The 27,299-nt window shown below is 47.8% G+C and overlaps 2 protein-coding genes across 7 annotated transcripts in view; one reads left to right on the top strand and one right to left on the bottom strand.

The window, feature by feature from the left end:
- LOC105494647 (zinc finger and BTB domain containing 8 opposite strand) overlaps nt 1–25,948 on the bottom strand; it is a 41,041-nt gene extending 15,093 nt beyond the window's left edge. Inside the window, exon 1 of one of the 5 annotated variants that reach the window (XM_024796867.2) lies at nt 25,398–25,948. Coding sequence is in view for 3 of the 5 variants with exons in the window: in XM_071096749.1 (XP_070952850.1) it covers nt 25,402–25,534 (133 nt within the window). In the remaining 2 variants the exon portion in view is untranslated. Of the gene's footprint in view, nt 1–1,024; nt 1,160–5,797; nt 5,952–25,397 lie in introns of those variants that run through there. The other 4 variants (XM_071096749.1, XM_011763265.2, XM_071096760.1 and 1 more) reach the window with 4 other exon arrangements.
- Nucleotides 25,949–26,133: 185 nt separating this feature from the next.
- Nucleotides 26,134–27,299, top strand: part of LOC105494649 (RB binding protein 4, chromatin remodeling factor) — a 35,886-nt gene continuing 34,720 nt past the window's right edge. The window contains exons 1-2 of one of the 2 annotated variants that reach the window (XM_011763271.2): nt 26,134–26,291; nt 26,881–27,028. In XM_011763271.2, the coding sequence (XP_011761573.1) occupies nt 26,276–26,291; nt 26,881–27,028 (164 nt within the window). In that variant the 5' untranslated portion in view covers nt 26,134–26,275. Of the gene's footprint in view, nt 26,292–26,723; nt 26,743–26,880; nt 27,029–27,299 lie in introns of those variants that run through there. The other variant, XM_071096743.1, reaches the window with a different exon arrangement.

The following is a 27,299-nucleotide window of genomic DNA, read 5'->3' as shown; positions in this document are numbered from 1 at the left end:
CGTGAAATTGTCTTTAAAAACTGATCCCCGAAACCTCGGGGAGACTGATTTGAGTAATAAAACTCCGGTCTCATGCACAACCAGCTCTGCATAAATTACTCTTTCTCCATTGCAATTCTCCCATCTTGATGAATCGGCTCTGTCTTGGCAGCGGGCAAAGTGAACCCATTGGGCGGTTACACTTAAAAGAAAAAACCGGAGGCCAGGCGCAGTGGCTCATGCCTGTAATCCCAGCACTTCGGGAGGCCGAGGCGAGTGGATCACAAGGTCAGGAGATAGAGACCATCCTGGCCAACATGATGAAACCTCATCTCTACTAAAACACAAAAAATTAGCTGGGCTTGGTGGCGCGCACCTGTAAACCCATCTACTCAGGAGGCTGAGGCAGGAGAATCGCTTGAACCCGGGAGGTAGAGGTTGCAGTGAGCCAAGATCGTGCCACTGCATTCCAGCCTGGGCAACAAGAACAAAACTCAAAAAACGAAAAAAAAAAAAAAAAGTGGGGAAGGAGAGGGTCGGGTCCCTAGGATGAGCCTAACCCTCCGTGCTTCATTAAAATGCCTGCCTGAGAAAGAGCATCATGGCCAGGAGAATATGTTTGTTCTAGCAAACACCTTATGTAGGCCCCTAAATTTCCTTAGAGCAGGTACTAAGAAGGGCTTACAAATATGAATATGTATCTCTTAAATACTTATAAATGTCTTCCTCAAAAACCCAAGGGCCATTCCTTTGAAATGTAATCAATGGGAAGGATGGGGCCTTTGTCTCCCAGCCTCTGTGGGAGGAAAGAATCCTAATATCCATAACTGTCAGCTATCAGACACAGCTAGACTAATCACATTTACATTGATTAACTCTTTGTACTTTTTCACTGCTCTGACTCTATTAAGCTCCCCTCTCTCCTCTCCCTTTAAAATGTGGGGTCATCCCCACACAAATCAGAATGGAGCTCAGCTCTTTTCCCTCAGTAGTTATTAAATAAAACCTGTTTTCACTGCTCTGAGTAATGTCCAGTTGTATTTACCTTCGACATGAGTGAAGAAGCCAGACATAAAAGAATCTGGCCAGGCGCGGTGGCTCACGCCTGTAATCCCAGCACTTGGGGAGGCCGAGGCGGGTGCATCACGAGGTCAGGGGTTCAAGACCAGCCTAGTCAACATGGTGAAACCTCATCTTTACTAATAATACAAAAAAAATAAAAATAAAAATAGCTGGTCGTGGTGGCGCACACCTGTAGTCCCAACTACTCAGGAAGCTGAGGAAGGAGAACTGCTTGAACCTGGGAGGCGGAGGTTGCAGTGAGCCGAGATTGCACCACCGCACTCCAGCATGGGTGACAGAGCAAGACTCCGCCTCAAAAAAAAAAAAAAAAAAAGGAATCTAAACTATGTGGTTCTATCTATATGAAAACTAAAATGGGCAAAATTAAGCTATGGTGATAGAAAACACAAGTGTTTTTCTCAAGAAAAGGGAGTGGAGGATTGACTGGAAAACAGCAAAAGGGAACTTTCTCTGGTGATGGACACGTTCTATAGATTGGATGGAGTGTCGGTTACAACGTGTGTGTGTGTGTGTGTGTGTATATACATATATATATATATATTTTTTTTTTTTTTGAGACAGAGTCTCGCTCTGTAGCCCAGGCTGGAGTGCAGTGGAGTGATCTTGGCTCACTGCAACCTCTGCCTCCCAGGTTCAAGTGATTCTCCCACCTCACCCTCCTGAGTATCTGGGATTACAGGAATCCACCACTATGCCTGGCTAATTTTTTGTATATTTTAAGTATAAACGGGATTTTGCCATGTTGGCCAGGCAGGTAAAACTCCTAATCTCAAGTGAACCACCCACCTCGGCTTCCCAAAGTGCTGGGATTACAGGCCTGAGCCACCTCACCCAGACTAAATTGTATTTCAATTAAAAAAAAATAAATTTAAAAGACAGTGATACAATGCTATAGGGCAGTGGTTCTCAAATTCTGGAGTCTCCAGAATTCTATTTTTTTTTTTTTTTTGAGACAGATTCTCGCTGCAACTTCCACCTCCCAGGTTCAAGTGATTCTCCTGCCTTAGCCTCCCAAGTAGCTGGGACTACAGGTGTGCACCACCACACCCAGCTAATTTTTGTATTTTCAGTAGAGATGGGGTTTCACCATGTTGGCCAGGCTGGTCTCGATCTCTTGACCTTGTGATCCGCCCACCTCAGCCTCCCAAATGCTGGGATTACAGGCGTGAGCCACCACACCCAGCCCAGAATTCTTTATTCTCTTAAAAATTATTGAAGACCCCAAAGAGCTTTTGTTAATATGTGTTATATCGGTCATTAACCACACTGCAAATTTGAAGTGAAAATATTTTAAAATATGTATTAATTCATTTAAAAATAACAATAGGCTGGGTGTGATGGCTCACGACTGTAATCTCAGCACTTTGGGAGGCCGAGGTGGGTGGTTCACCTGAAATTAGGAGTTAGAGAACAGCCTGGCCAACACGGTGAAACCCTATCTCTACTAAAAATACAAAAAATTAGCTGGGGATGGTGGCACAATGCTGTAATCCCTCCCAGCTACTTGGGAGGCTGAAGCATGAGAATCGCTTGAATCCAGGTGGCAAAGGTTGCAGTGAGTTGAGATCGCACTACTGCTCTCCAGCCTGGGTGACAGAGTGAGACTCCATCTAAATAACAATAATAATGATAATAATCCCATTTTATTGAACATAATTTGAGTATTTTTATTTTTTTGATTTTATTTATTTATCTTAAAGATGGAGTTTCCTGGCCAGGCGCATTGGCTTATGCCTGTAATCCCAGTACTTTGGGAGGCTGAGGTGGATGGATCACTTGAGGTCAGGAATTCGAGACCATCCTGGCCAACATGGTGAAACTCCGTCTCTACTACAAATACAAAAATTAGCCCGGCGTGGTAGCGTGTGCCTGTAGTCCCAGCTACTTGGAAGGCTGAGGCAGAAAAGTTGCTTGAACCTGGGAGGTAGAGGTTGCAGTAAGCCAAGATCATGCCACTGCACTCCAGTCTGGGCAACAGAGAAAGACTCCATCTCAAAAAAAAAAAAAAAAAAAAAAGATGGAGCTTCCCTACGGCTAGTCATAGGCACAACCATAGTACAATATATCGTAGTACTCCTGGGCTCAAGTGCTTACCACCATCCTGGCCTTGCATATTTTTATGAAAAGTAACTACATGGTTAAAAAAATTTAGCTGGTCATGGTGGCTCATGCCTGTAACCCCAGCAACTGAAGAAGCTAAGGCAGGAGGACAGATGGAGGTCAGGCATTCAAGACTAGCCTAGACAACATAGTGTGACTCCATCTCTTAAAAAGTTTTTAAAAAACCAGGTGTCGTAGTGCATGCCTGTAGTCCCAGCTACTTGGAAGGCTGAGATGGGGAGGGCTGCCTGACCCGAGGAGCTTGGGCTGCAGTGAGCTAAGAGTACAGTGAGCTGCACTCCAGTGTGGGCAACAGAGTAAGGTCCCATCTCTAAAAAAAAATAAAAGTTATTAATAAAAAAATTAGCGAAGACTGGCACTGTTTTGCATTTTTTCAAATATTTTAAATGTCTTGCAATATATTCATTTAGTCGGAGTGCATAAATAAAATCCAACCTCACAAATATGCAGAAGGAAAATAGAGGAGCATTGTAATATCTTCTTCAAATAATTGTGGATAGGCTGGTCCAAGTGCAGTGATGTTTACAATTAATTCATTATAACCAGTTATAGATTTCTTTGTTCCTTCTCCACTCCCACTGCTTTACTTAACTAGCCTTTAAAAAAAATTATGGATAGTCTCTTTTTATATTATACCAAAACTCAAAACATGGTAGTTTTGTTTTGTTTTGTTTTGTTTTTTTTGAGACGGAGTCTTGTTCTGTCGCCCAGGCTGGAGTGCAGTGGCGCAATCTTGGCTCACTGCAACCTCCACCTCCCTGGTTCAAGCAATTCCCCTGCCTCAGCCTCCTGAGTAGCTGGGATTACAGGCGCGTGCCACCACGCCTGGCTAATTTTTTTTTTGTATTTTTAGTAGAGACGGGGTTTTACCACATTGGCCAGACTGGTCTCAAACTCCTGACCTCAGGCAATCCACCCCTCTTGGCCTCCCAAAGTGCTGGGATTACAGACATGAGCCACAGCGCCCAGCCAAAACATGGTAGTTTTTTCAACATTAGTTGAAATGTGGAATCCATAACCATAACAATGAACTTACCATACCGTGAAATTAAAATCCATTGATCTATTATGCACTTAGAATGAATCTTTTTGTTTTCTTTTTTGAGATAGAGTCTCACTCTGTCATCCAGGTTGAAGTGCAGTGGTACAATCATAGCTCACTGCAGCCTTGACCTCCCAGGCCCAAGTAATACTTCCACCTAAAGTCTCCCAAGTAGCAAGGACTACAGACACGCACCACCACACCTGATTAATGTTTTGTAAGAGACAGGGTTCTACCACGTTGCCCAGGCTGGTCTCGAACTTATGGGCTGAAGCCATCTGTCCCCCTTTGTTGCGGGAAGTCAGGGACCCCGAATAGAGGGACCAACTGAAGCCGCGGCAGATGAACATAAATTGTGAAGATTTCATGGACATTTATTAGTTCCCCAAATTAATACTTTTATAATTTCTTACACCTGTCTTTACTGTAATCTCTGAACATAAATTGTGAAGATTTCATGGACACTTATCACTTCCCCAATGAACACCCTTGTGATTTCCTATGCCTGTCATTACTCTCTTAATCCTGTCATCTTCTTTGTAAACTGAGGAGGATGAATGTCGCCTCAGGACCCTGTGATTGTATCAACTGGACAAACTGTTTGTAGAGCATGTGTGTTTCAACAATATGAAATCTGGACATCTTAAAAAAAGAACAGGGTAACAATGATGTTCAGGTGAAACTAGGCCTCATAAAACTTAGAAACTAGGCTTCATATAGAAAAAAATTAACACCAGGTGGCTCTGGATAGGGTCCTACCCTGCCTCGATAGGGACCCACCCTGATAGGGTCCTACCCTGCCAATTTCGGGAAACAACCTCATGGGGTCCTACCCTGCCAATTCCGGGGGTCCCACCCTGCCTTGAAGTTCCCGGAATCAACAACTCCAGGAAAAAAACCTCATAAGGTCCTGCTCTAACCAATTAGCATAAGACACCTTGCTCAGGCCATAGCTAGACCCAATCATTTTGCGCCTTAAGCTTTGTTTGAATTTCGCGCCATAAGCTGTGTTTGAACTTGTGTTTGCCTATATAAACAGCCTGTAACAAGCAGTCGGGGTCCCAGGGCCAACTTAGAGCTTGGGACCCTAGCGCGCTAGTAATAAATAACTCTCTGCTGTGAATCTCGTGTCGGTGATCCTTCGCGGCGACCCCTGCCCAGGAGGGAATCGACAGTTCAGTTCCAACATTTGGTGCATTGGCCGGGAAGTGGGGTCATCCGAGGACCCCCGACCCATCCGGCGGAGACCCATCTGGCCCAGGCCACAGACTGCTGACTGAACGGACCTACCAGGTACTTTCGTTTTCTTCTGTCTGTCTTGCCGGCTAACTCTGAACTCTGGGGAGTACTCCTTCTGAATTAAGTGGGGAAGGGGGACAGACGTGTCCGGCACCTTCCCACTTACGCCCCGGGGGACGCCCTGGCGGTAGTCTGGAAGAAGGCTGACGACTCAGCCAGCCTCCTCAAATCTGTAGGCAGGTCGCCCCTGCCGTCTGAATATTTTGTGATCTTGTGGCGCCACTCTCTGGCCGCGCGGCTTCTCCTTACTTGTCTGGTCTTTATTTTTGTTACCTTCGTTTTGTCCTTGTTGTACGTGGACGAAATAGGACAGACGTTGACGACTCCTTTGTCTCTAACCCTGACTCACTTCCCTGACGTCCGGGCTCGAGCCCACCACCTCTCTGTAGAAGTCCGTAAGGGACGATGGAAAACATTTTGCTCGTCCGAATGGCCAACCCTCCATGGGGAGTGGCCCCGGGACGGAACATTTAACTTCTCAATTATCTTGCAGGTTAAAGCAAAAGTGATGGATCCTGGGCCACTCGGACACCAGGACCAGGTGGCCTACATAATTATTTGGGAGGATTTGGTCCGAAATCCTCCCTCTTGGGTGAAACCCTTCCTTCATTCCCCTTCCCCATCCCAATCTACCCTCCTTGCCTTAGAAGCCCCAAAGAATCGGAATCCGGACCCGCCTAAGCCAGTCCTCCCAGATGAACCCCAGAGGGATCTCCTCCTTCTTGACCCCCTGCCTCCTCCACCTCAGAACCCCCTTCTGGGACCTCCACCTTACGCTTCACCCTTGCCCCCTGTCTTGTCCCCAGCTCTTTCCTCTACCGCCTCGGCCCCTACCCTTTCTCCAACTTCTCCCTCGGCCCCTACCCTTTCTCCAACTTCTCCCTCGGCCCCTCCCTCCACCCCGTCTCCTTCTCCAGCCCCGCCCAAGCTCACCCCTCGGACGCCGCCGCCAACACCTCCACGTCTCCGCTTGCGGCGGACTGAGGACCCAGATGGCCCTTCCACTTGGCAATCCTCCCTTTTTCCCCTCCGTACTGTCAATCGCACGGTCCAGTACTGGCCCTTCTCTGCCTCTGACCTCTACAACTGGAAAACCCATAACCCTTCCTTTTCCCAAGACCCCCAGGCCCTAACCTCGTTGATAGAATCCATTCTCCTCACTCACCAGCCCACTTGGGATGATTGCCAGCAACTCTTGCAGGTCCTCCTAACCACTGAAGAAAGGCAGCGAGTCCTCCTGGAGGCCCGGAAAAATGTGCCAGGACCAGGAGGCCTCCCAACCCAACTTCCCAATGAAATAGACGAGGGATTTCCCCTCACCCGCCCAGACTGGGACTATGAAACAGCACCAGGTAAGGAGAGTCTCCGAATCTATCGCCAGGCTCTGTTGGCGGGTCTCAAAGGGGCAGGAAAGCGCCCCACAAATTTGGCCAAGGTAAGGACCATAACTCAGGAAAGGGACGAAAGCCCGGCAGCCTTCATGGAAAGGCTTCTGGAAGGGTTCCGAATGTATACCCCATTCGATCCAGAGGCCCTAGAACATAAGGCTACCGTAGCTATGGCATTCATAGACCAAGCTGCATTAGATATCAAAGGAAAACTCCAAAGGCTAGATGGAATCCAAACCTATGGATTACAGGAATTGGTTAGGGAGGCAGAAAAAGTGTATAATAAGAGAGAAACCCCTGAGGAAAAGGAAGCCAGGTTAGCGAAGGAACAGATGGAGCGAGAGGATCGTAGGGACCGAGTGAGGGATAAGCATTTAACAAAAATCCTGGCGGCAGTTGTGAGAGAGAAAGGACCAGGGAGAGAGGGAGAGAAGCGGAGGCGGCCAACAGTGGAAAAAGACCAGTGTGCCTACTGCAAAGAACGGGGACATTGGATCAAAGATTGCCCCAAGCGTCCTAAAGACCAAAAGAAACCTGCCGCTGTCCTCACCCTAGGTGAAGATAGCAAATAGGGGTGTCAAGGCTCTGGAGCCCCCCCCGAGCCCCAGCTAACTCTCTCTGTAGGGGGGCATCCCACCACCTTCTTGGTGGACACAGGGGCCCAACATTCAGTTTTGACAAAGGCAGACGGGCCCCTGTCTTCCCGCACATCCTGGGTCCAGGGGGCAACAGGGGGAAAATTGCACAAGTGGACTAACCACCGGACAGTTAATCTTAGACGAGGAATGGTGACACATTCCTTCTTGGTGGTACCTGAATGCCCCTACCCCCTCCTAGGGCGAGATCTTCTGACCAAGCTCGGAGCCCAAATCCACTTCTCCGAGACTGGGGCCCAAGTGTTAGATCGGGACGGTCAGCCCATCCAAATTTTAACTGTGTCTCTGCAAGATGAGCATCGGCTTTTCGATGCTCCGGTCATCACTAGCCTCCCCGATGTTTGGTTGCAAGACTTTCCCCAAGCTTGGGCGGAAACGGGAGGACTCGGGCTAGCTAAGTATCAAGCCCCAATCATAATTGATTTAAAGCCCACGGCGGTGCCCGTGTCTATCAAGCAATATCCCATGAGCCGAGAGGCTCATATAGGAATTCGGCAGCACATTAACAAATTTCTAGAACTCGGAGTGTTGCGACCTTGTCGCTCGCCCTGGAACACTCCTCTTCTGCCAGTAAAAAAGCCTGGTACTCAGGATTACAGGCCTGTCCAAGACTTGAGAAAAATTAACAAAAGAACCATGGACATCCATCCCACGGTCCCCAATCCTTACAACTTACTCAGCACCTTAAAACCAGGCTATAACTGGTATACAGTATTAGATTTAAAAGATGCTTTCTTCTGTTTACCTCTGGCCCCCCAAAGCCAAGAACTCTTTGCCTTTGAGTGGAAGGATCCTGAGAAAGGAATTTCAGGCCAATTGACCTGGACCCGGCTTCCCCAAGGATTCAAGAACTCTCCCACTCTCTTCGATGAGGCTCTTCATCGAGACCTGACCGACTTCCGGACCCAAAATCCAGAAGTGACTCTACTCCAGTATGTGGATGACCTCCTCTTGGCTGCTCCTACAAAGGAAATCTGTATACAAGGTACCAGGCATCTACTCCAGGCACTAGGTGAAAAAGGATACCGGGCATCCGCCAAGAAGGCACAGCTCTGTCAGACCAAGGTAACATATCTGGGGTATATCCTGAGTGAAGGGAAAAGGTGGCTCACCCCTGGGCGCATAGAGACAGTGGCTCGCCTTCCACCACCACGAAATCCCAGGGAGGTACATGAATTCTTGGGAACTGCTAGGTTCTGTCGCTTGTGGATACCCGGTTTTGCTGAACTGGCCGCCCCCCTTTATGCACTCACCAAGGAGAGCACCCCTTTCACCTGGCAGACAGAGCATCAATTGGCTTTTGAGGCACTAAAACAAGCACTCTTGTCTGCCCCGGCCCTTGGGTTACCGGACACCTCAAAGCCCTTTACCCTCTTCCTGGACGAGAGGCAAGGGATTGCCAAAGGGGTCTTGACCCAAAAATTAGGGCCTTGGAAAAGACCGGTAGCATACCTGTCTAAAAAGCTGGACCCTGTGGCGGCCGGCTGGCCCCCGTGTCTTCGTATCATGGCAGCCACCACTATGCTGGTCAAGGACTCTGCTAAGTTAACCCTTGGGCAGCCACTGACTGTTATTACCCCACATGCTCTAGAGGCCATAGTGCGGCAGCCCCCGGACCGGTGGATAACCAACGCACGCCTAACCCACTACCAGGCCCTCCTACTGGACACGGACCACGTCCAGTTTGGCCCTCCGGTCACCCTAAACCCTGCTACGCTGCTGCCGGTACCAGAAGACCAACCAAGCCCACACGATTGTCGGCAAGTACTGGCTGAGACCCATGGAACACGGGAAGACCTTAAAGACCAAGAACTCCCAGACGCGGATCACACCTGGTACACAGACGGCAGCAGTTACCTTGACTCAGGTACCCAGAGGGCGGGAGCGGCGGTAGTAGATGGCCACAACACCATTTAGGCACAATCACTACCTCCTGGCACGTCTGCACAGAAGGCTGAGTTAATAGCACTAACCAAGGCCCTAGAGCTGTCCAAGGGAAAGAAAGCTAACATTTATACTGATAGCCGGTATGCCTTTGCAACGGCTCATACTCATGGAAGTATCTATGAAAGAAGAGGTCTCCTAACCTCAGAAGGAAAGGAAATCAAGAACAAAGTTGAAATAATTGCCTTATTAAAAGCCCTTTTTCTTCCTCAAGAAGTGGCTATAATTCACTGCCCCGGGCATCAGAAAGGACAGGATCCAGTTGCAGTAGGAAACAGACAGGCTGACCAAGTGGCCAGGCAAGCCGCCATGGCGGAAGTACTGACCCTAGCCAAAGAACCTGACGAAACCAGCCACATAACTATTGAACATACTTATACCCCAGAAGACCAGGAAGAAGCAAAAGCCATAGGGGCTATAGAAAACAAAGACACTAAAAACTGGGAAAAAGGAGGAAAAATAGTCCTTCCCCAAAAGGAGGCCCTGGCAATGATCCAGCAAATGCATGCCTGGACACACTTGAGTAATCGAAAGCTAAAATTACTGATTGAAAAAACTGACTTTCTAATCCCATAGGCAAGTACCCTCGTAGAACAAGTGACATCTGCCTGTAAGGTCTGTCAGCAGGTAAACGCTGGGGCTACCCGAGTGCCAGAAGAGAAACGAACTCGTGGTAACCGCCCAGGAGTCTATTAGGAAATAGACTTCACTGAAGTAAAACCTCACTATGCTGGATATAAGTACTTACTGGTGTTTGTAGATACCTTTTCAGGATGGGTAGAAGCCTACCCCACCCGGCAAGAAACGGCACACATAGTAGCCAAGAAAATTTTGGAAGAAATCTTTCCTAGATTCGGACTTCCCAAGGTAATTAGGTCAGATAACGGGCCGGCCTTCGTTTCTCAGGTAAGTCAGGGGCTCGCCAGGATATTGGGGATTAATTGGAAATTACATTGTGCCTATAGACCCCAGAGCTCAGGACAGGTAGAAAAAATGAATAGAACAATAAAAGAGACCCTTACTAAATTGACCTTAGAGACTGGTTTAAAAGATTGGAGACGCCTCCTATCCTTAGCTCTGTTAAGGGCCCGAAATACGCCAAACCGTTTTAGGCTCACTCCATATGAAATCCTCTACGGAGGACCTCCCCCTTTGTCAACCTTGCTTAATTCCTTCTCCCCCTCCGATCCTAAGACTGATCTACAGGCCCGGCTAAAAGGACTCCAAGCAGTACAGGCCCAAATCTGGGCCCCCTTGGCAGAACTGTACCAACCAGGACATCCACAGACCAGTCACCCCTTCCAGGTGGGAGACTCTGTCTACGTTAGACGGCATTGCACTCAAGGACTAGAGCCTCGGTGGAAAGGACCCTACATTGTTCTCCTGACCACACCCACAGCCATAAAGGTTGACGGAATCTCCACTTGGATCCACGCATCCCACGCCAAGGCTGCTCCAGAGACGCCCGGACCAACACCACCTAAGACATGGAGACTCCGACGCTCCGAGGACCTGCTCAAGATAAGACTCTCTCGTATCTAGCCCCTTGCTTATTACTAGCCCTCCTTCCCTGCGTCGCTGGCAGTAATAACCCCCACCGGCCATATAACCTGACCTGGCAGGTAATTGATTTTAGTACTCATGAGGTCTTAGATAAAACCTCAAAAATTACTCCTATGAGGACTTGGTTCCCTGACCTCTATTTCAACCTAGACAAAATAGCAAAAATAGATGACATGGAAAGGGGAGAATGAAGAAAACAGGCTAGAAAGGTGTCCGTAAGCCAGAACGGGTTCTATGCCTGTCCCGGATTCAGGACAGGAGAAATGAGAAAAACTTGTGAAGAAATAGATGCCCTGTTTTGCGCTAGTTGGTCCTGTATAACTACTAATGATGGAGAATAGAAATGGGCCACGAAACCCTGGTACATAACCATGTCCTTTGTCCAGCGCTGCACCAGAACCTGATATTCAAAAACTTGCAATCTGGTCCGCATCAAGTTTGAAGATGCAGCAAAATCTGATAACCGTTAGATATCCGGGTTAATATGAGGCCTATATTTATACCAAAAGCCACTGTATAGAATCCCTATCCAAATCAAATTAATAGTCAACCCTATCACAGCCCCTGTCGCAGTAGGACCAAACCAAGTTTTATCAGAAACAAGGAAGCCCCTGGTTCCTGCACCAAGAGAGCCCCAACCAAGAGCTCCTAAAAGCACTTCCCCGCCTTTAATCTCCACCTCCTCTAAATACACACCCTCAGCCCAAAACGTCACCCGCAGGCCCCTTGACCTGGGAATAGGTGACAGGCTCCTAAATCTCATAAAGGGCTCCTATTTCGCTTTAAACCAGACAAAGCCAGAATTTACCTCCTCTTGCTGGCTATGTCTGGCAACAGGCCCCCCGTACTATGAAGGCATTGCCTCCACTAATAATTTCACTAACTCCGCCAATCCTACTAGATGCGCATAGGAACAACAAAGAAAACTAACCCTGGCTGAAGTTTCTAGGTCAGGAACCTGCATAGGCCAAGTGCCCCTTAGTCATCAGCATCTTTGTAATGTAACCTTGACAGTACCCAGCTCCAATCACTATCTGGTCCCCTCCGAGACGGACTGGTGGGCTTGCAACACTGGGCTCACCCCCTGTGTATCCACAGCCGTTTTTAGCAGTGGCACCCACTATAGCGTGTTGGTACAAGTTGTTCCCCGAGTATACTATCACTCTGGAGACTCCTTTGATCTCCGGTATGAGCAAAAAACTCATACTAGACCAAAGAGAGAACCTATCTCCCTCACCCTCGCCATCATGTTAAGAATTAAGGTAGCGGCTGGAGTTAGGACCGGGACAGCAGCCCTAGTACATGGTAACCATCATCTGCAACAACTTAAAGTAGCCATAGATGAAGACCTTAGAGCCATAGAACAATCTATCACAAAACTTGAAGAGTCCTTGACTTCTCTGTCTGAAGTTGTATTACAAAACCGACAAGGACTAGAAATTGTCTTTCTGAAAGAGGGCGGGCTCTGTGCAGCCCTAAAAGAGCAGTGTTGTTTTTATGCAGATCATTCAGGAGTAGTTAAAGATTCTACGGCAAAACTAAGAGAAAGATTAGACAAGAGAAAACAAGAGAGAGAATCTCAGCAAAATTAGTTTGAAAATTGGTACAACCAATCCCCTTGGCTTAGCACCCTAATCTCCACCATCTTAGGACCCCTCATCCTGCTCACGCTCATCCTGACTTTCAGGCCATGCATACTCAACCGCTTACTCACCCTTATTAGAAATAGATTAAACATAGTACATGCTATAGTTCTGACCCAACAATACCAAACCCTCAGGACTGAAGAAGAGGCTCAATCTGACACAAAAAGAGGAGGGAATGAAACTAGGCCTCATAAAACTTAGAAACTAGGCCTCATATAGAAAAAAATTAACACCAGGTGGCTCTGGATAGGGTCCCACCCTGCCTCGATAGGGACCCACCCTGATAGGGTCCCACCCTGCCAATTCCGGGAAACAACCTCATGGGGTCCCACCCTGCCAATTCCGGGGGTCCCACCCTGCCTCGAAGTTCCCGGAATCAACAACTCCAGGAAAAAAACCTCATAAGGTCCTGCTCTAACCAATTAGCATAAGACACCTTGCTCAGGCCATAGCTAGACCCAATCATTTTGCGCCTTAAGCTTTGTTTGAATTTCGCGCCATAAGCTGTGTTTGAACTTGTGTTTGCCTATATAAACAGCCTGTAACAAGCAGTCGGGGTCCCAGGGCCAACTTAGAGCTTAGGACCCTAGCGCACTAGTAATAAATAACTCTCTGCTGTGAATCTCGTGTCGGTGATCCTTCGCGGCGACCCCTGCCCAGGAAGGAATCGACAGTTCAGTTCCAACACAGGGAACAAGAGAGGTAACTTTGAACTGGCCGCTGGTGAGTCGGAAGGAACACAGCTATATTCCTCCTCTTTCATAAGCAAATAGGAGAAATATTGCTGAATTTTTTTTTTTTTTTTTTTTTTTTTTTTGAGACGGAGTCTCGCTGTGTCGCCCAGGCTGGAGTGCAGTGGCCGGATCTCAGCTCACTGCAAGCTCCGCCTCCCGGGTTCACGCCATTCTCCTGCCTCAGCCTCCCGAGGAGCTGGGACTACAGGCACCCGCCACCGCGCCCGGCTAATTTTTTTTTTGTATTTTTAGTAGAGACGGGGTTTCACTGTGGTCTCGATCTCCTGACCTTGTGATCCGCCCGCCTCGGCCTCCCAAAGTGCTGGGATTACAGGCTTGAGCCACCGCGCCCGGCCTAATATTGCTGAATTCTTTTTCTCAGCAAGGAACATCCCTGAGAAAGAGAATGCACCCCGAAGGTAGGCCTATAGACGGCCCCTTTTTAAGGCGTCCCGTTTTTTATGGTCAAAGCCGAAGGGATGAAATAAGCCCCGGTCTCCGATAGTGCTCCCAGGCTTATTAGGATGAGAAAATTCTCACCTAATAAATTGTGGTCAGACAGGTTATCTGCTCTCAAACTCTGTTTCCTGATAAGACGTTATCAATGACAATGCGTGCCGAAACTTCATTAGCAATTTTAATTTCACCTCATCCGGTGGTCCTGTGATGCTGTGATCTCGCCCTGATCTCTGTGACCCACACCCGATTCATGCACTCCCTCCCCTTTTGAAAATCCTAGTAAAAACTGGCTGGTTTTCCTGCTCGGGGAACATCACGGATCCTGCCGACACGTGATGTCTCCCCCGGACACCCAGCTTTAAGTTTCTCTCTCTTACGCTCTTTCCCTTTATTTCTCAACCCAGCCGAGACACTTAGGAAATAGAAAAGAACCCATGTTAAACATCGGGAGCGGGTTCTCCGGATACCCCTTGGCCTCCCAAAGTGCTGGGATTTAGCTCACCAGGCCTGAAAATTCTAATTGGACTTGAAACCTTGAATTTTATCATTACCAACAAATATTGTCAGCTATTTTCCTTAACGTGACAGATCACTGTTCACTTTCAAGAAAATATCTGCCGGCCGGGCGTGGTGGCCCACGCCTATAATCCCAGCACTTTGGGACGCCAAGGTGGGCGGATCACCTGAGGTCAGGAGTTCAAGACCAGCCTGGCCAACATGGTGAAACCCTGTCTCTACAAAAATACAAAAAAAAAAAAAAAAAAAAATTAGCTGGGCGTGGAGGTGGGGCCTATAATCGCAGCTAATCAGGAGGCCAAGGCAGGAAAATCCCTTGAACCTAGAAGGCCAAGGTTGCAGTAAGCCGAGATCCTGCCACTGCCCTCCAGCCTGGGCGATAGAGCAAGCCAAATACTCAAGTCTGAATAACAATAGCATGTCTTTCATTCTTTCAAGGAAAGCGGTCCACGAAAAATGGAGCTAGTTCAGCTCACAACTCAATTACACAAATTGTTTTTGAGACAGATTTTGCTCTTGTTGCCCAGGCTGGAGTGCAATGGAGTGATCTCAGCTCACCAAAACCTCTGCCCCCTGGGTTCAAGCAATTTTCCTGCCTCAGCCTACTGAATAGCTGGGATTACAGGGATGCGCCTCCATGCCGGGCTAATTTTGTATTTTTAGTAGAGATGGGGTTTCTCCATATTGGTCAGGCTGGCCTCGAACTCCCAACCTCAGGTGACCCGCCCGCCTCAGCCTCCCAAAGTGTTGGGATTACAGGTGTTAGCCACTGAGCCTGGCCAGTTACAGAAGTTCTTTTCCACGAGTAATCAACACTTAGCATGCCACAAAAATACTTTATACATACTTCCAATTTTGTTACACAGAATATTATGAGGACTAAACTCTGATTTTTTTTATCTTGCCCAAATTCCTTTCTAAGGGGTTTGGGGAGTCATGCCCTACAAATCATAAATTCTCATCAGAAGGGTTTTATTTAACCCTATATATAGTGACTTACTTTCTAACCTGACTCAGGCATAACATTACAAGATACAAGACAAGGAAGGAAGGAAGAAAATCAAAATATTTTACCCCAAAACATGTTTCTTTGCCATATTTTGAAATGGCCAGGGCTGGGCTTGATGGTTTACACCTGTAATCCCAGCACTTTGGGAGGCCAAGGCGGGCGGAACACCTGAGATCAGGAGTTCAAGACCAGCCTGGCCAACATGGTGAAACTCCGTCTTTAATAAAAATGCAAAAATTAGCTGGGCATAGGGGCAGGCACCTGTAATCCCAGCTACTCGGGAGGCTGAGGTAGGAGAATTGCTTGAACCCAGGATACAGAGGTTGCAGTGAGCCGAGATGGTGTCACTGCACTCCAGCCTGGGCGACAGGGTGAGACTCTGTCTCAAAAAAAAAAAAGAAAGAAAGAAAGAAAGAAATGGCCCGGCAAAGTTGTTCTTTGTGGGGGAGAATTTGCATCCTTAAAGAATCTCTATTAACATAGCTAGATCTTTTTCTTGCAGACCCTCCCAATCTTAAAGATATTAACTAACATCTGAATATCTGAATAGGAAACATTTGTCATCTATTGTCTCTAAGGGCAGCCACTATAAGACTTCAAAAGAACTTTGTTCTCCACAATCTTTTATCTTAACCAGAACATTACCTTTCTATCAATTCTAGGTCTTTTTTTTTTTTTTTTTTGAGACGGAGTCTTACTCTGTCATCAGGCTGGAGAGCAATGGCACAATCTCGGCTTCACTGCAACTTCCGCCTCCTGGGTTCAAGCGATTCCCCTGCCTCAGCCTCCTGAGTTGCTGGGATTACAGACGCATGCCACCATGCCTGGCTAATTTTTTTGTATTTTAGCAGAGACAGAGTTTCACCATGTTGGCCAGGATGGTCTCAATCTCCTGACCTCATGATCCGCCAGCCTCAGCCTCCCAAAGTGCTGGTATTATTACAGGCATGAGCCACAATCCCAGGTCTTTAGACAAATTCAACCCATTATCAACCCGAAAATGTTTAAATTCACTTATAGCATGGAGGCTCCCCCAACCGTCCACCCCCCTCACCCCTCGGCTTTGAGTTGTCCCACGTTTCTGGACCAAAGCAATGTATTTCTTAAACATATCTGATTAATGTCTCATGCCTTTCTGAAATGTATAAAACCAAGCTGGGCCCTGACTACCTTGGGCACACTGAGCACATGTTCTCAGGACCTCCAGAGGGCTGTGTCAGGGGCCATGGTCACTTATATTTGGCTCAGAATAAATCTCTTCAAATATTTTAGATTTCCACTATTTTGTCAACAATTAAAAAGGCACCTATTCAGAATATTAAAAGTTAAGATTTCATAACATCAATAGTTCTTACTGATTCATTAAAGATATTCTTTATTTATTTATTTATTTTGAGACGGAGTCTTGCTCTGTCGCCCAGGCTGGAGTGCAGTGGCGCGATTTCGGCTCACTGCAACCTCTGCCTCCCGGGTTCACGCCATTCTCCTGCCTCAGCCTCCTGAGTAGCTGGGACTACACCCGCCACCACGCCCGGCTAATTTTTTTTTTTTTTTTTTTTTTTTTTTGAGACGGAGTCTCGCTCTGTCGCCCAGGCTGGAGTGCAGTGGCCAGAACTCAGCTCACTACAAGCTCCGCCTCCCGGGTTTACGCCATTCTCCTGCCTCAGCCTCCCGAGTAGCTGGGACTACAGGCGCCCGCCACCTCGCCCGGCTGGTTTTTTGTACTTTTTAGTAGAGACGGGGTTTCACCGTGTTAGCCAGGATGGTCTCGATCTTCTGACCTCGTGATCCGCCCGTCTCGGCCTCCCAAAGTGCTGGGATTACAGGCTTGAGCCACCGCGCCCGGCCTCGGCTAATTTTTTGTATTTTTAGTAGAGACGGGGTTTCACTGTGTTAGCCAGGATGGTCTCGATCTTCTGACCTCGTGATCCGCCCACCTCGGCCTCCCAAAGTGCTGGGATTACAGGCATGAGCTACCACGCCCGGCCTAAACAATTTTTTTAAAAGAATATCTTTGGCCGGGCTTGGTGGCTTACGCCTGTAATCCCAGCACTATGGGAGGCCAAGGCGGGCGGATCACGAGATCTGGAGATCAAGATCATCCTGGCCAAAATGGTGAAAACCTGGCTCTACTAAAAATGCAAAAAATTAGCTGGGCGTGGTGCAGGTGCCTGTAATCCCAGCTACTCTGTAGGCTGAGGCAGGAGAATGGCCTGAAGCCAGGAGGCAGAGCTTGCAGTGAGCCAAGATGGTGCCATTGCACTCCAGCCTAGGCAACACTGTGAGAATCTGTTTCAACGACGACAAAAAAAAAAAAATGTTTACAGATGTGAGCCACTGTACTTGGCCTTTAGTTTGCTGCTGTTTTTTTTTTTTTTTTAAGAGACGGGTTCTCACTGTCTACCAAGGTGGAGTACAGTGGCACAATCATGGCTCACTGCAGCCTTGACCTCCTGGGCTCAAGAAATCCCTCCTGCCTCAGGTAGCTGGGACTGAGGGCATGCACCACCATGCCTGGCTTTTTTTTTTTTCTTTTTTTTTTGAGACTGAGTCTCACTCTGTTGCCCAGGCTGGAGTGCAGTGGTGTGATCTCAGCTCACCAAAACCCCCGCCTCCCAGGTTCAAGCAATTCTCCTGCCTCAGCCTCCCGAGTAGCTGGGACTACAGGCATACGCCACCACACCTGACTCATTTTTGTATTTTCAGTAGAGACGGGGTTTCACTATGTTGGCCAGGCTGGTCTCGAACTCCTGACCTCATGATCCGCCCACCTCAGCCTCCCAAAGTGTTGGAATTACAGACATGAGCCAACATGCCCAGCCCCGGCTAATTTTTTTTTACTTTTTTTTTTCTTTTTCTATTAAAAAGATGGGGGTCTCACTAGGTTGCACGCGTTGCTCAAACTCCTAGCTTCAAGTGATCCTTCCACCTTCGCCTCCCAAAGTGTTGGGATTATAGGTGTGAGCCACTGCTCCCAGCCTAAGAATGTTCTTTTCTTTTTCCTTTTTTTTTTTTATTTGGAGTCAGGGACTCTGTCGCCCAGGTCGGGAGTATAGTGGCATGATAACAACCCACTGCAACCTTGAACTTCTGAGCTCGAGCAATCCTTCTGGCTCAGCTTCCCCAGTAGGTGGGACTACAGGACTACACACACATGCCACCACACCCAGCGGTTTTTTTTGTTGTTGTTTTGTTTTGTTTTTGTAGAGATGTGTTTCACTGTGTTCCCCAGACTAATCTGGAACTCCCAGGCTCAAGAAATCCTCTGGCTTAGGCCTCCCAAAGTGTTAGGATTATAGGCATGAGCCACCTCACCCAGGTGTTTAATTTACTACCATGTACTTAAAAAAAAAAAAAAAAAAAAAGAAGCAACTGGACATGGTGGCTCATGCCTATAATCCCAGCACTTGGGGAGGCTGAGGCGGGCAGACCACAAGGTCAAGAGATTGAGACCATCCTGGCCAACATGGTGAAACCCCGTCTTTACTAAAAATATAAAAATTAGCTGGGCATGGTGGCACATGCCTGTAGTCCCGGGTACACAGGAGGCTGAGGCAGGAGAATTGCTTGCACCCAGAAGCAGGAGGTTGCAATGAGCCGAGAGGGCGCCACTGCACTCTAGCCTATCAACAGAGTGAGACTTCATCTCAAAAAAAAAAAAAAAAAAAAAAGTCATTTTCACTGAAGAATGTCATTACGGCTAGGTGCAGTGGCTCACACCTGTAATCTCAGCACTTTGGGAGGCCAAGGCAGGAGGATTGCTTAAGGGCAGGATTTCAAGACCAGCCTAGGCAACATGGCAAGACCCCATCTCTACAAAAAATAACATAATTAGCTAAGTGTGGTGGCCAGGCATATAGATAGTAGTCCCAGCTACTCAGGAGGCTGAGGTGGGAGAACAGCTAGGAGTTCAAGTTTGCAGCAAGCCATGACAGCGCCACTATACTCCAGCCTGGTAGACAGAGGCTTTCTAGCATGCAGTTTGGTGCTGCTGTCTCTATTTGTGCTAAGGGGCCAAGAGATTTTGTTTTTGCTTTTTTTTCACAGATAGGTTCCTGCTATGTAGCTCAGGATGGAGTGCAGTGGGGGCAATTATAGCTCCAAAAGATAGAGCCCAGCCTTGCTCTGTAGCCCAAGATAGAGTGCAGTGGTGCAATTACAGCTCCAAAAGACCGAGCCCAGTCTCAAACTCCTGGATTCAAGTTATCCTCCCACCTCAGCCTCCGGAGTAGCTGGGACTACAGGCTGGGGCCAGTTTTACCAGCCATTGATTTTGTACCACCAGTACAAATATCAACACAGTGAAAACAGTAACATCTCAGTATTATTATGAAAATAGTTTTGACATCACAGCCCCTTTGGAAGGATACAGAGAAACCCAGGAATACAAAGATTACATTTTGAGAACTGCTATTATACTACTTATACAAGTATACTCAGTTTCTGAATATTAACTTATGACACGGGCACTCTTCTATAAGTACATCATACTTCAGTAAAAGATAAATTTTCGCTGGGTGCAGTGGCTCATGTCTGTACTCCTAGCACTTTGGGAGGCCAAGTCGGGCAGATCACCTGAGGTCAGAAATTTGAGACCAGGCTGGCCAACATGCTGAAACTCCATCTCTACTAAAAATGAAAAAGTAGCTGGGTATGGTGTTGCACACCTGTAATCTCGGCTATTCGAGAGGCTGAAGTGGGAGGATCATTTGAGTCCAGGAGGCAGAGATTGTAGTGAGTCAAAATCGCGCCACTGCACCACTCCAGCTTGGGTGACAGAATGAGACTGTCTCAGGAAAAAAAAAAAAAAAAAAAAGATTTTTTTTCCTTGGTATCTAATTCCAGGTGACTCAATTAAAGTTTTTTAGATTTTTTTTTTGTTTTTTATTTTTTGAGACGGAGTCTCGCTCTGTCACCCAGGCTGGAGTACAGTGGTGTGATCTCGGCTCACTGCAAGTTCCACCTCCCTGGTTCACACCATTCTCCTGCCTCAGTCTCCCGAGTAGCTGGGACTACAGGCGCCCACCACCACAACCGGCTAATTTTTTGTATTTTTAGTAGAGACGGGGTTTCACCGTGTTAGCCAAGATGGTCTTAATCTCCTGACCTCATGATCCACCTGCCTCGGCCTCCCAAAGGGCTGGGATTACAGGCGTGAGCCACTGAGCCCAGCCTTCATTTTACTTTCTGAGACAGAGTCACTCTGTTGCCCACGCTGGACTGCAATGGTGCCATCTCGGGTCAAAGCAAACTCCAATTCCTGGGTTAAAGCAATTCTCTTCTCAGCCTCCCTAGTAGCTGGGATTACAGGCATGCACCACCACAACCATACCTATCTAATTTTTATTTTATTTTATTTATTTATTTATTGAGACAGAGTCTCAGTCTGTCACCAGGCTGCAGTGCAATGGCGTGATCTTGGCTCACTGCAACCTCTGACTCCCGGATTCAAACTGGGATTACAGGTACATGCCACCAAGCCCAGTTAATTTTTTTTGTATTTTTAGTAGAGACAGGGTTTCACCATGTTGGCCAGGATGGTCTCGATCTCCTGACCTCCCAAAGTGCTGGGATTACAGGCATGAGCCACGGTGCCTGGCCTAATTTTTATATTTTTAGTAGAAATGGCATTTCGCCATGTTGGCCAGGCTGGTCTCCAACTCTTGGCCTCAAGAGATCCACCCACCTTGGCCTCCCAAAGTGCTAGGATTACAGGTGTGAGCCACCAGGCCTGGCCACAGGTTATTCAATAAAAGTTTTCTTTTCAAATGTATAGAAACAAAATAGGAAAATTATTTTAAAATCTCAGTGGACAAGGCCTTCCCTGAGTATGACATCTTATCTTAGAAGCCATAAAAGAAAGGGTTGACTGGGCGTGGTGGCTCATGCCTGTAATCCCAGCACTTTGGGAGGCTCAGGTGGGCGATCACTTGAGGTCAGGATTTCAAGACCATCCTGGCCAACATGGTGAAACCCTGTCTCTACTAAAAAAACACAAAAATTAGCCAGGCGTGGTGGTGGGCGCCCGTAATCCCAGTCATACAGAAGGTTGAGGCAAGAGAATCACTTGAGGCCAGGCACAGTGGCTCACACCTGTAATCCCAGCACTTTGGGAGGCCGAGGCGGGTGGATCACAAGGTCAGGAGTTCAAGACCATCCTGGCTAACACGGTGAAACCCCATCTCTACTAAAAATATCAAAACATTAAACGGGCGTGGTGGCGGGCGCCTGTAGTCCCAGCAACTCAAGAGGCTGAGGCAAGAAAATGGCGTGAACCTGGGAGGCGGAGCTTGCAGTAAGCAGAGATCGCTCCACTGCACTCTAGCCTGGGCGACAGAGTAAGAATCTGTCTCAAAAAAAAAAAAAAAAACCCAGGAGGCGGAGGTTGCTGTAAGCTGAGATGGTGCCACTGCACTCCAGCCTGGGAGACAGAGCAAGACACTGTCTCAAAAAAAAAAAGAAAAGAAAAAAAGGAAGAGTTGGCCAGACACAGTGGCTCACGCCTGTAATCCCAGCACTTTGGGAGGCCGAGGGGGGTGGATCACCTAAGGTCAGAAGTTCAAAACCAGCCTGGTCAACATGGTGAAACCTCCTCTCTACTAAATATACAAAAATTAGGCGGGCTTGGTGTCAGGTGCCTGTAATCCCAGGTACTTGGGATCTAAGGCAGGAGAATTGCTTGAACCCAGGAGGCAAAGGTTGCAGTGAGCTGAGATCGCACCATTGCACTCCAGCTTGGGCAACAAGAGCGAAACTTCATCTCAAAAAAAAAAAAAGAAAAAAAAATTAGCCCGGTGTGGTGATGCATGTCTGTAATCCCAACTACTCAGGAGGCTGAGGCAGGAGAATTACTTGAACCTGGGAGGCGGAGGTTGCAGTGACTGGAGATCGTGCCACTGCACTCCAGCCTGGATGACAAAGCGAGACTCCGTCTCAAAAAAAAAAAAAAAAAAGAAAGGCTTAATGCAGGGGGTCCCCAACCCCCAGGCTGGTACCAGTTGGTGGCCTGTTAGGATCCAGGCAGCACAGCAGGACATGAGCTCACAAAGTTTCTTCTATATTTACAACCACTCCCCATTGCCTACATTACTGCCTGAGCTCCACCTTCTTTTGGATCAGGCGCAGCATTAGATTCTCATAGGAGCTTGAACACTATTTTGAACTGCACATTGGAGGGATCTAGGTTGTGTGCTCCCTATGAGAATCTAAAGCCTGATGATCTGTCACCCCCATATGGGACCACCTAGTTGCAAGAAAACAAGCTCAGGGCTCCCACTGATTCTGTATTACAGTGAGCTGTATAATTATTTCATTATATATTACAATGTAATAAAACTGAAATAAAATGCACAATAATGTAATGCACTTGAATCATCCTGAAACCATACTCCCCTACAACGCCCATTGGTGGAAAAACTGACTTCCGTGAAAACAGTCCCTGGTGCCAAAAAAGTTGGGGACCACAGGTTAATGAGCTGCACTGCATAACAATACTATCTGCCTAGTAAGAAAAACTAGTAACCCAAGAGAAAAAAAAATAACCCAAGAGAAAAAAGGGCTAAGAATATTAACATACACACCCCAGTATGGGAAATACAAATAGCTTCCAAAACACTATAATATGTTCAACTTCACTTACAATAAGAAAAATACAGTAAGTATACTTTACAAATTGGAAAAGGCCAAAAAGTATGGTAACGGTAAAAGTGGGAGGAAAGAGGCACATTCACACAATACTAGTGAAAGTATAAATTGGTACAACTTCTATAGAGAGCAATTTGGCAATAACTGTCTAAGTTAAAATATCCTTTTAAAAAACGTATGAGTCTTAGCAACAGAAACAAAAAAAACGCACATATCCTTTGGCAAAGCAATTTAACTTGGAGAACTTGATTCTACAGATTCACTTGCACATGTACAAAACAATGGATGTACAAGTGTATTCACTGCTGCACTGTTTCTAATACCACAAGAGTAAAAACAGCCTAAACATCCATCAACTGAAAACTGGTTAAAGTAAATGCTAGAACATCTAGGTATGTACATGTAAGAAAAAGGTAACGATGACTGCCCTACAGAGGGGAACTAGGTGGTTGGGGATGGGGGCTGCCAGAGTTACTTTTCACTGCGTTACGTCACACTTTCTGAATTTCGAATCAATATATATGACTTATTAAAAATAATTGTTTTTTTTGAGACAGAGTCAGGCTCTGTGGCCCAGATCTGTCACCCAGGCTGGAGTGCAATGGCGCAACCTCAGCTCATGGCAACCTCCGCCTCCCGGGTTCAAGCAATTCTCCTGCCTCAGCCTCCCAAGTAGCTGGGATTACAGGCGCCCACCAACATGCCCATCTAATTTTTGCATTTTTAGTACAGATGCGGTTTCACCATGTTGGCCAGGCCAGGCTGGTCTCAAACTCCTGACCTCAGGTGATCCACCCGCCTCAACCTCCCAAAGTGCTGGGATTACAGGCGTGAGCCACAGCATCCAATCTTTTTTTGGGGGGGGGGGCGGGGACAGACAGTATCCCTCTGTTGCCCAGGCCGAAGTGCAGTGCTGTGATCTCAGCTCATTGCAACCTCCACCTCCTGGGTTCAAGCAATTCTTCTGCCTCAGCCTCCCGAGTAGCTGGGATTACAGGCGCCCACCATCATGCCCAGCTAATTTTTGCATTTTTAGTAGAGACGGGGTTTCACCACGTTGGCCAGACTGGTCTGGAACTCTGACCTCAGGGGATCCACTCATGTCGGTTTCCCAAAGTGCTGGGATTACAGGTGTGAGCCACTGCGCCCGGCCTATATTTTAAAATTGTTTTTAAGTGAGAGAAGGGGATATGCTAGGAGGTATGCCAGGTCCAGAAAGCACAGAGCCTAGAATACTATGGTAAATAAGTAGATTTTACAGAGAGGACAATGAGAAATTAATGAAAGTTTTTAAGCAGATAAAAGTCAGATTTGTGCTCCCCAAACCACAGCTACCTTTAGGGATGACAGCTTAACGTTTAATATAGAATTTAAGAGACAAAGATAGGTTATGTGATTTGCCTAAAGTCACTAAGCGAATAAATGGCAAAACCAGCTGGGCGCTGCAGCGCGGGCTATGATCTCTCCATTGCACTCCAGCCTGGACGACAGAGCGAGACCCCATCTCTAAAAACATATATATATATATATATATATATATATATATATATTTTTTTTTTTTTTTTTTTTTGAGACAGTTTCGCTCGTTGCCCAGGCTGTAGTGCAATGGGACGATCTCGGCTCACGGCAACCTCCGCCTCCCAGGTTCAAGCGATTCTCCTGCCTCAGTCTCCCGAGTAGCTGGGATTACAGGCATGCGCCACCACGCCCAGCTAATTTTTTATTTTTAGTAGAGACGGGTTTTTTCCATGTTCGTCAGGCTGATCTTGAACTTCCAAACTCAGGTGATCCGCCCGCCTCGGCCTCCCAAAGTGCTGGGATTACAGGCGTGAGCCACCGCGCCCGACGTAAAATAATCATTTTTAAAAATCACAATCATAAATGGCAAAACCAGGTCTTTTTGCTAATATGATCGAGGTGAAACATCAAGTTAGAAATCCCCTAATTAGCTTTCCGAGTCCTCTAACCTGGCACACTCTTATCTCACCGTTGGGAAATACATGGGAGTAACAACCCTGCAAACGTCTGAAAATATGGTTATCTTTAGAATTTACGAAGATAAATGTGATTAGGCACATGTGGAAGAAGTTCAAGAGACTGTAAATGAGAGAGGCCAGGTTTCGCGACTATTAAACCAGGTGGCTTTTTCCTTCAGCATCCCCAGGACAAGTACGAATGAGACTATAACACCCGGCACAAATGGGATCACGCTTGAAGTACCTATGGGGCAAAGGAGAAAGAGTAGCAGGAAGCTGCGGGTAAGGAGAGAGGATGCCTGTGTGCTCACATCTAAAGAGAGAAGTAAGCCACCTACTCACACTCGTACTTCCTATTGACTGGCGGATACTTGGCCTTGATCGCCTTCTGTTCCTCAGTCAAATTGTAATCTCTAACATCTTCCTCTTCCTGCGCCATCACTGCAGGATTAGACACTCTACTTCCGCCCTTCATCCGCCGGACTTCGGCCCGCAGTTACTACTTCCGCTCTAGACCCCGCCCCTGAGCACACACCCCTAAAGGACCACAGTCCGTTCTCGGAGTTGGCCGCTAACCTGCTTTAGTCCCGACCCTGTTGCTTGGATCACATGTTTAAAAGGCCAAAACCCCATCTTCTGCCCTCCCTTCATTACTAGTTCCTTCTCAAGACTAAGGGAAAACGTTGAAGGGCACCTTGAATGAAACCCCTCTGGCTCTGAGTGGCGAGGTTCTTTTCCCCGCCTCACCCCCAAAATTGATAATTAGACCCGAAGTCATTCTATATTTTTCATTTCAGTACTCTGAAAGGGTTGTAAGCTTAACAGCCTTCAAGAAAATGGCTGCCCTCGGGCCGCGGGAGTGTGTGGACTAAACCTCTCTCACGTGACCCTGGCCGGGCGCAGTCCCGTCAACGCTGTCGCGCGCAGTCGCTAGAAGTCGGCGGCGGGAGGTGTTGGGGGAGGGGCGGAGCGCGCGCCTCGGTCCCCGCGGAAAGCTACTCCGCGCGTCTGGATAGGTCGCAAGCGCGGCTTCCCCGCCCTTCCCGCCGTTAGGAGCGCTCCGATTGGCTGATGTTGGCGCGAAGGTGCGCGAGTCGGCCCTCGCGCTGGGGGCGCAGGAAACAATAGAGGCCGCGCGCGCAGAGCGAGCGCCTGCTGCCTCCCCGCCCCTCCCGGAACGCTCGACCCCAGGGTTCCCCCGGCTCGTCTGCCCGCCATGGCCGACAAGGAAGGTGAGGGTTCCGGGGCCGCCCCAGGAGGGCAGCGGGTGCCGGGGCTGAGCCGCGGCCTCGACACGGCCTAACAGTGAGGGCAGGCCCGAGTTTGCCGAGTGCAGTTCCCGGTACCGAAGGCGTGAAGAGGGAACTCCCCGCGGGGCGGGCTAACGGCTCGCGGGTTCCCTGGGACCGACGTCCGTCGCCGCTGGCGAAGCTGGCGGTGGGGCTCCCGGCGGTTGTTTGTTCCTCCTCCTGCCCTCGATATCGGTCTCTCGGCCTCTGTCCCGAGCCTCGGGACACCGCTTTCTACCCACAAGGCTCGGAGCTCGGGCCTTCTAGTCGGGCTTGTGAGTTTCAGCGCGCGCGAGCGTGCTCCGAAGGCCTGGCCCGGTGGCGTGGAACGGGTAACGGAGTGTTTGGCGGGGATGCCCCGAGGAGTTCTGGCGCCGCGAAGGTGGAGAGGAGTGTGGGTACCTCTGCCGTGGGGATTTAGACAAATCACCTCCATTTCAGAGTGAGGTTGTAGGAGTCATGCTGGTAGCTTTGCAGAGGATTACCCAGTTTCCGTTTGTTTGCTAACTTAATTTGTTTTAAAAATTTTTAGCAGCGTTCGACGACGCAGTGGAAGAACGAGTGATCAACGAGGAATACAAAATATGGAAAAAGAACACCCCTTTTCTTTATGATTTGGTGATGACCCATGCTCTGGAGTGGCCCAGCCTAACTGCCCAGTGGCTTCCAGATGTAACAAGGTGACATGACTCTCCTGAACGTTATTTTGATGTGTCTTCAGTGTAGATTTCTCATACTGATTTTCTGTTTTCCGCTCTTCAGTCACCCGGAGAAGGCATGTGATCAAAACCTCTTTGTGACATTTTTTCTAGGCCACAAAGGCAAAATAACAAAATGATTTTGTAATTTACCTGACAAGAGAAAACATTGGCGTTTTCTTTCTCTGATACTGAATTGAATGGCTGTAGCTGATGATAATACCTGTAATAATAATAGCTGTACCAAATAATA

Source organism: Macaca nemestrina, chromosome 1, assembly GCF_043159975.1.
Source record: "Macaca nemestrina isolate mMacNem1 chromosome 1, mMacNem.hap1, whole genome shotgun sequence".
NCBI lineage: Eukaryota > Metazoa > Chordata > Mammalia > Primates > Cercopithecidae > Macaca > Macaca nemestrina.
This window is presented reverse-complemented; position numbering and strand designations above follow the sequence as displayed.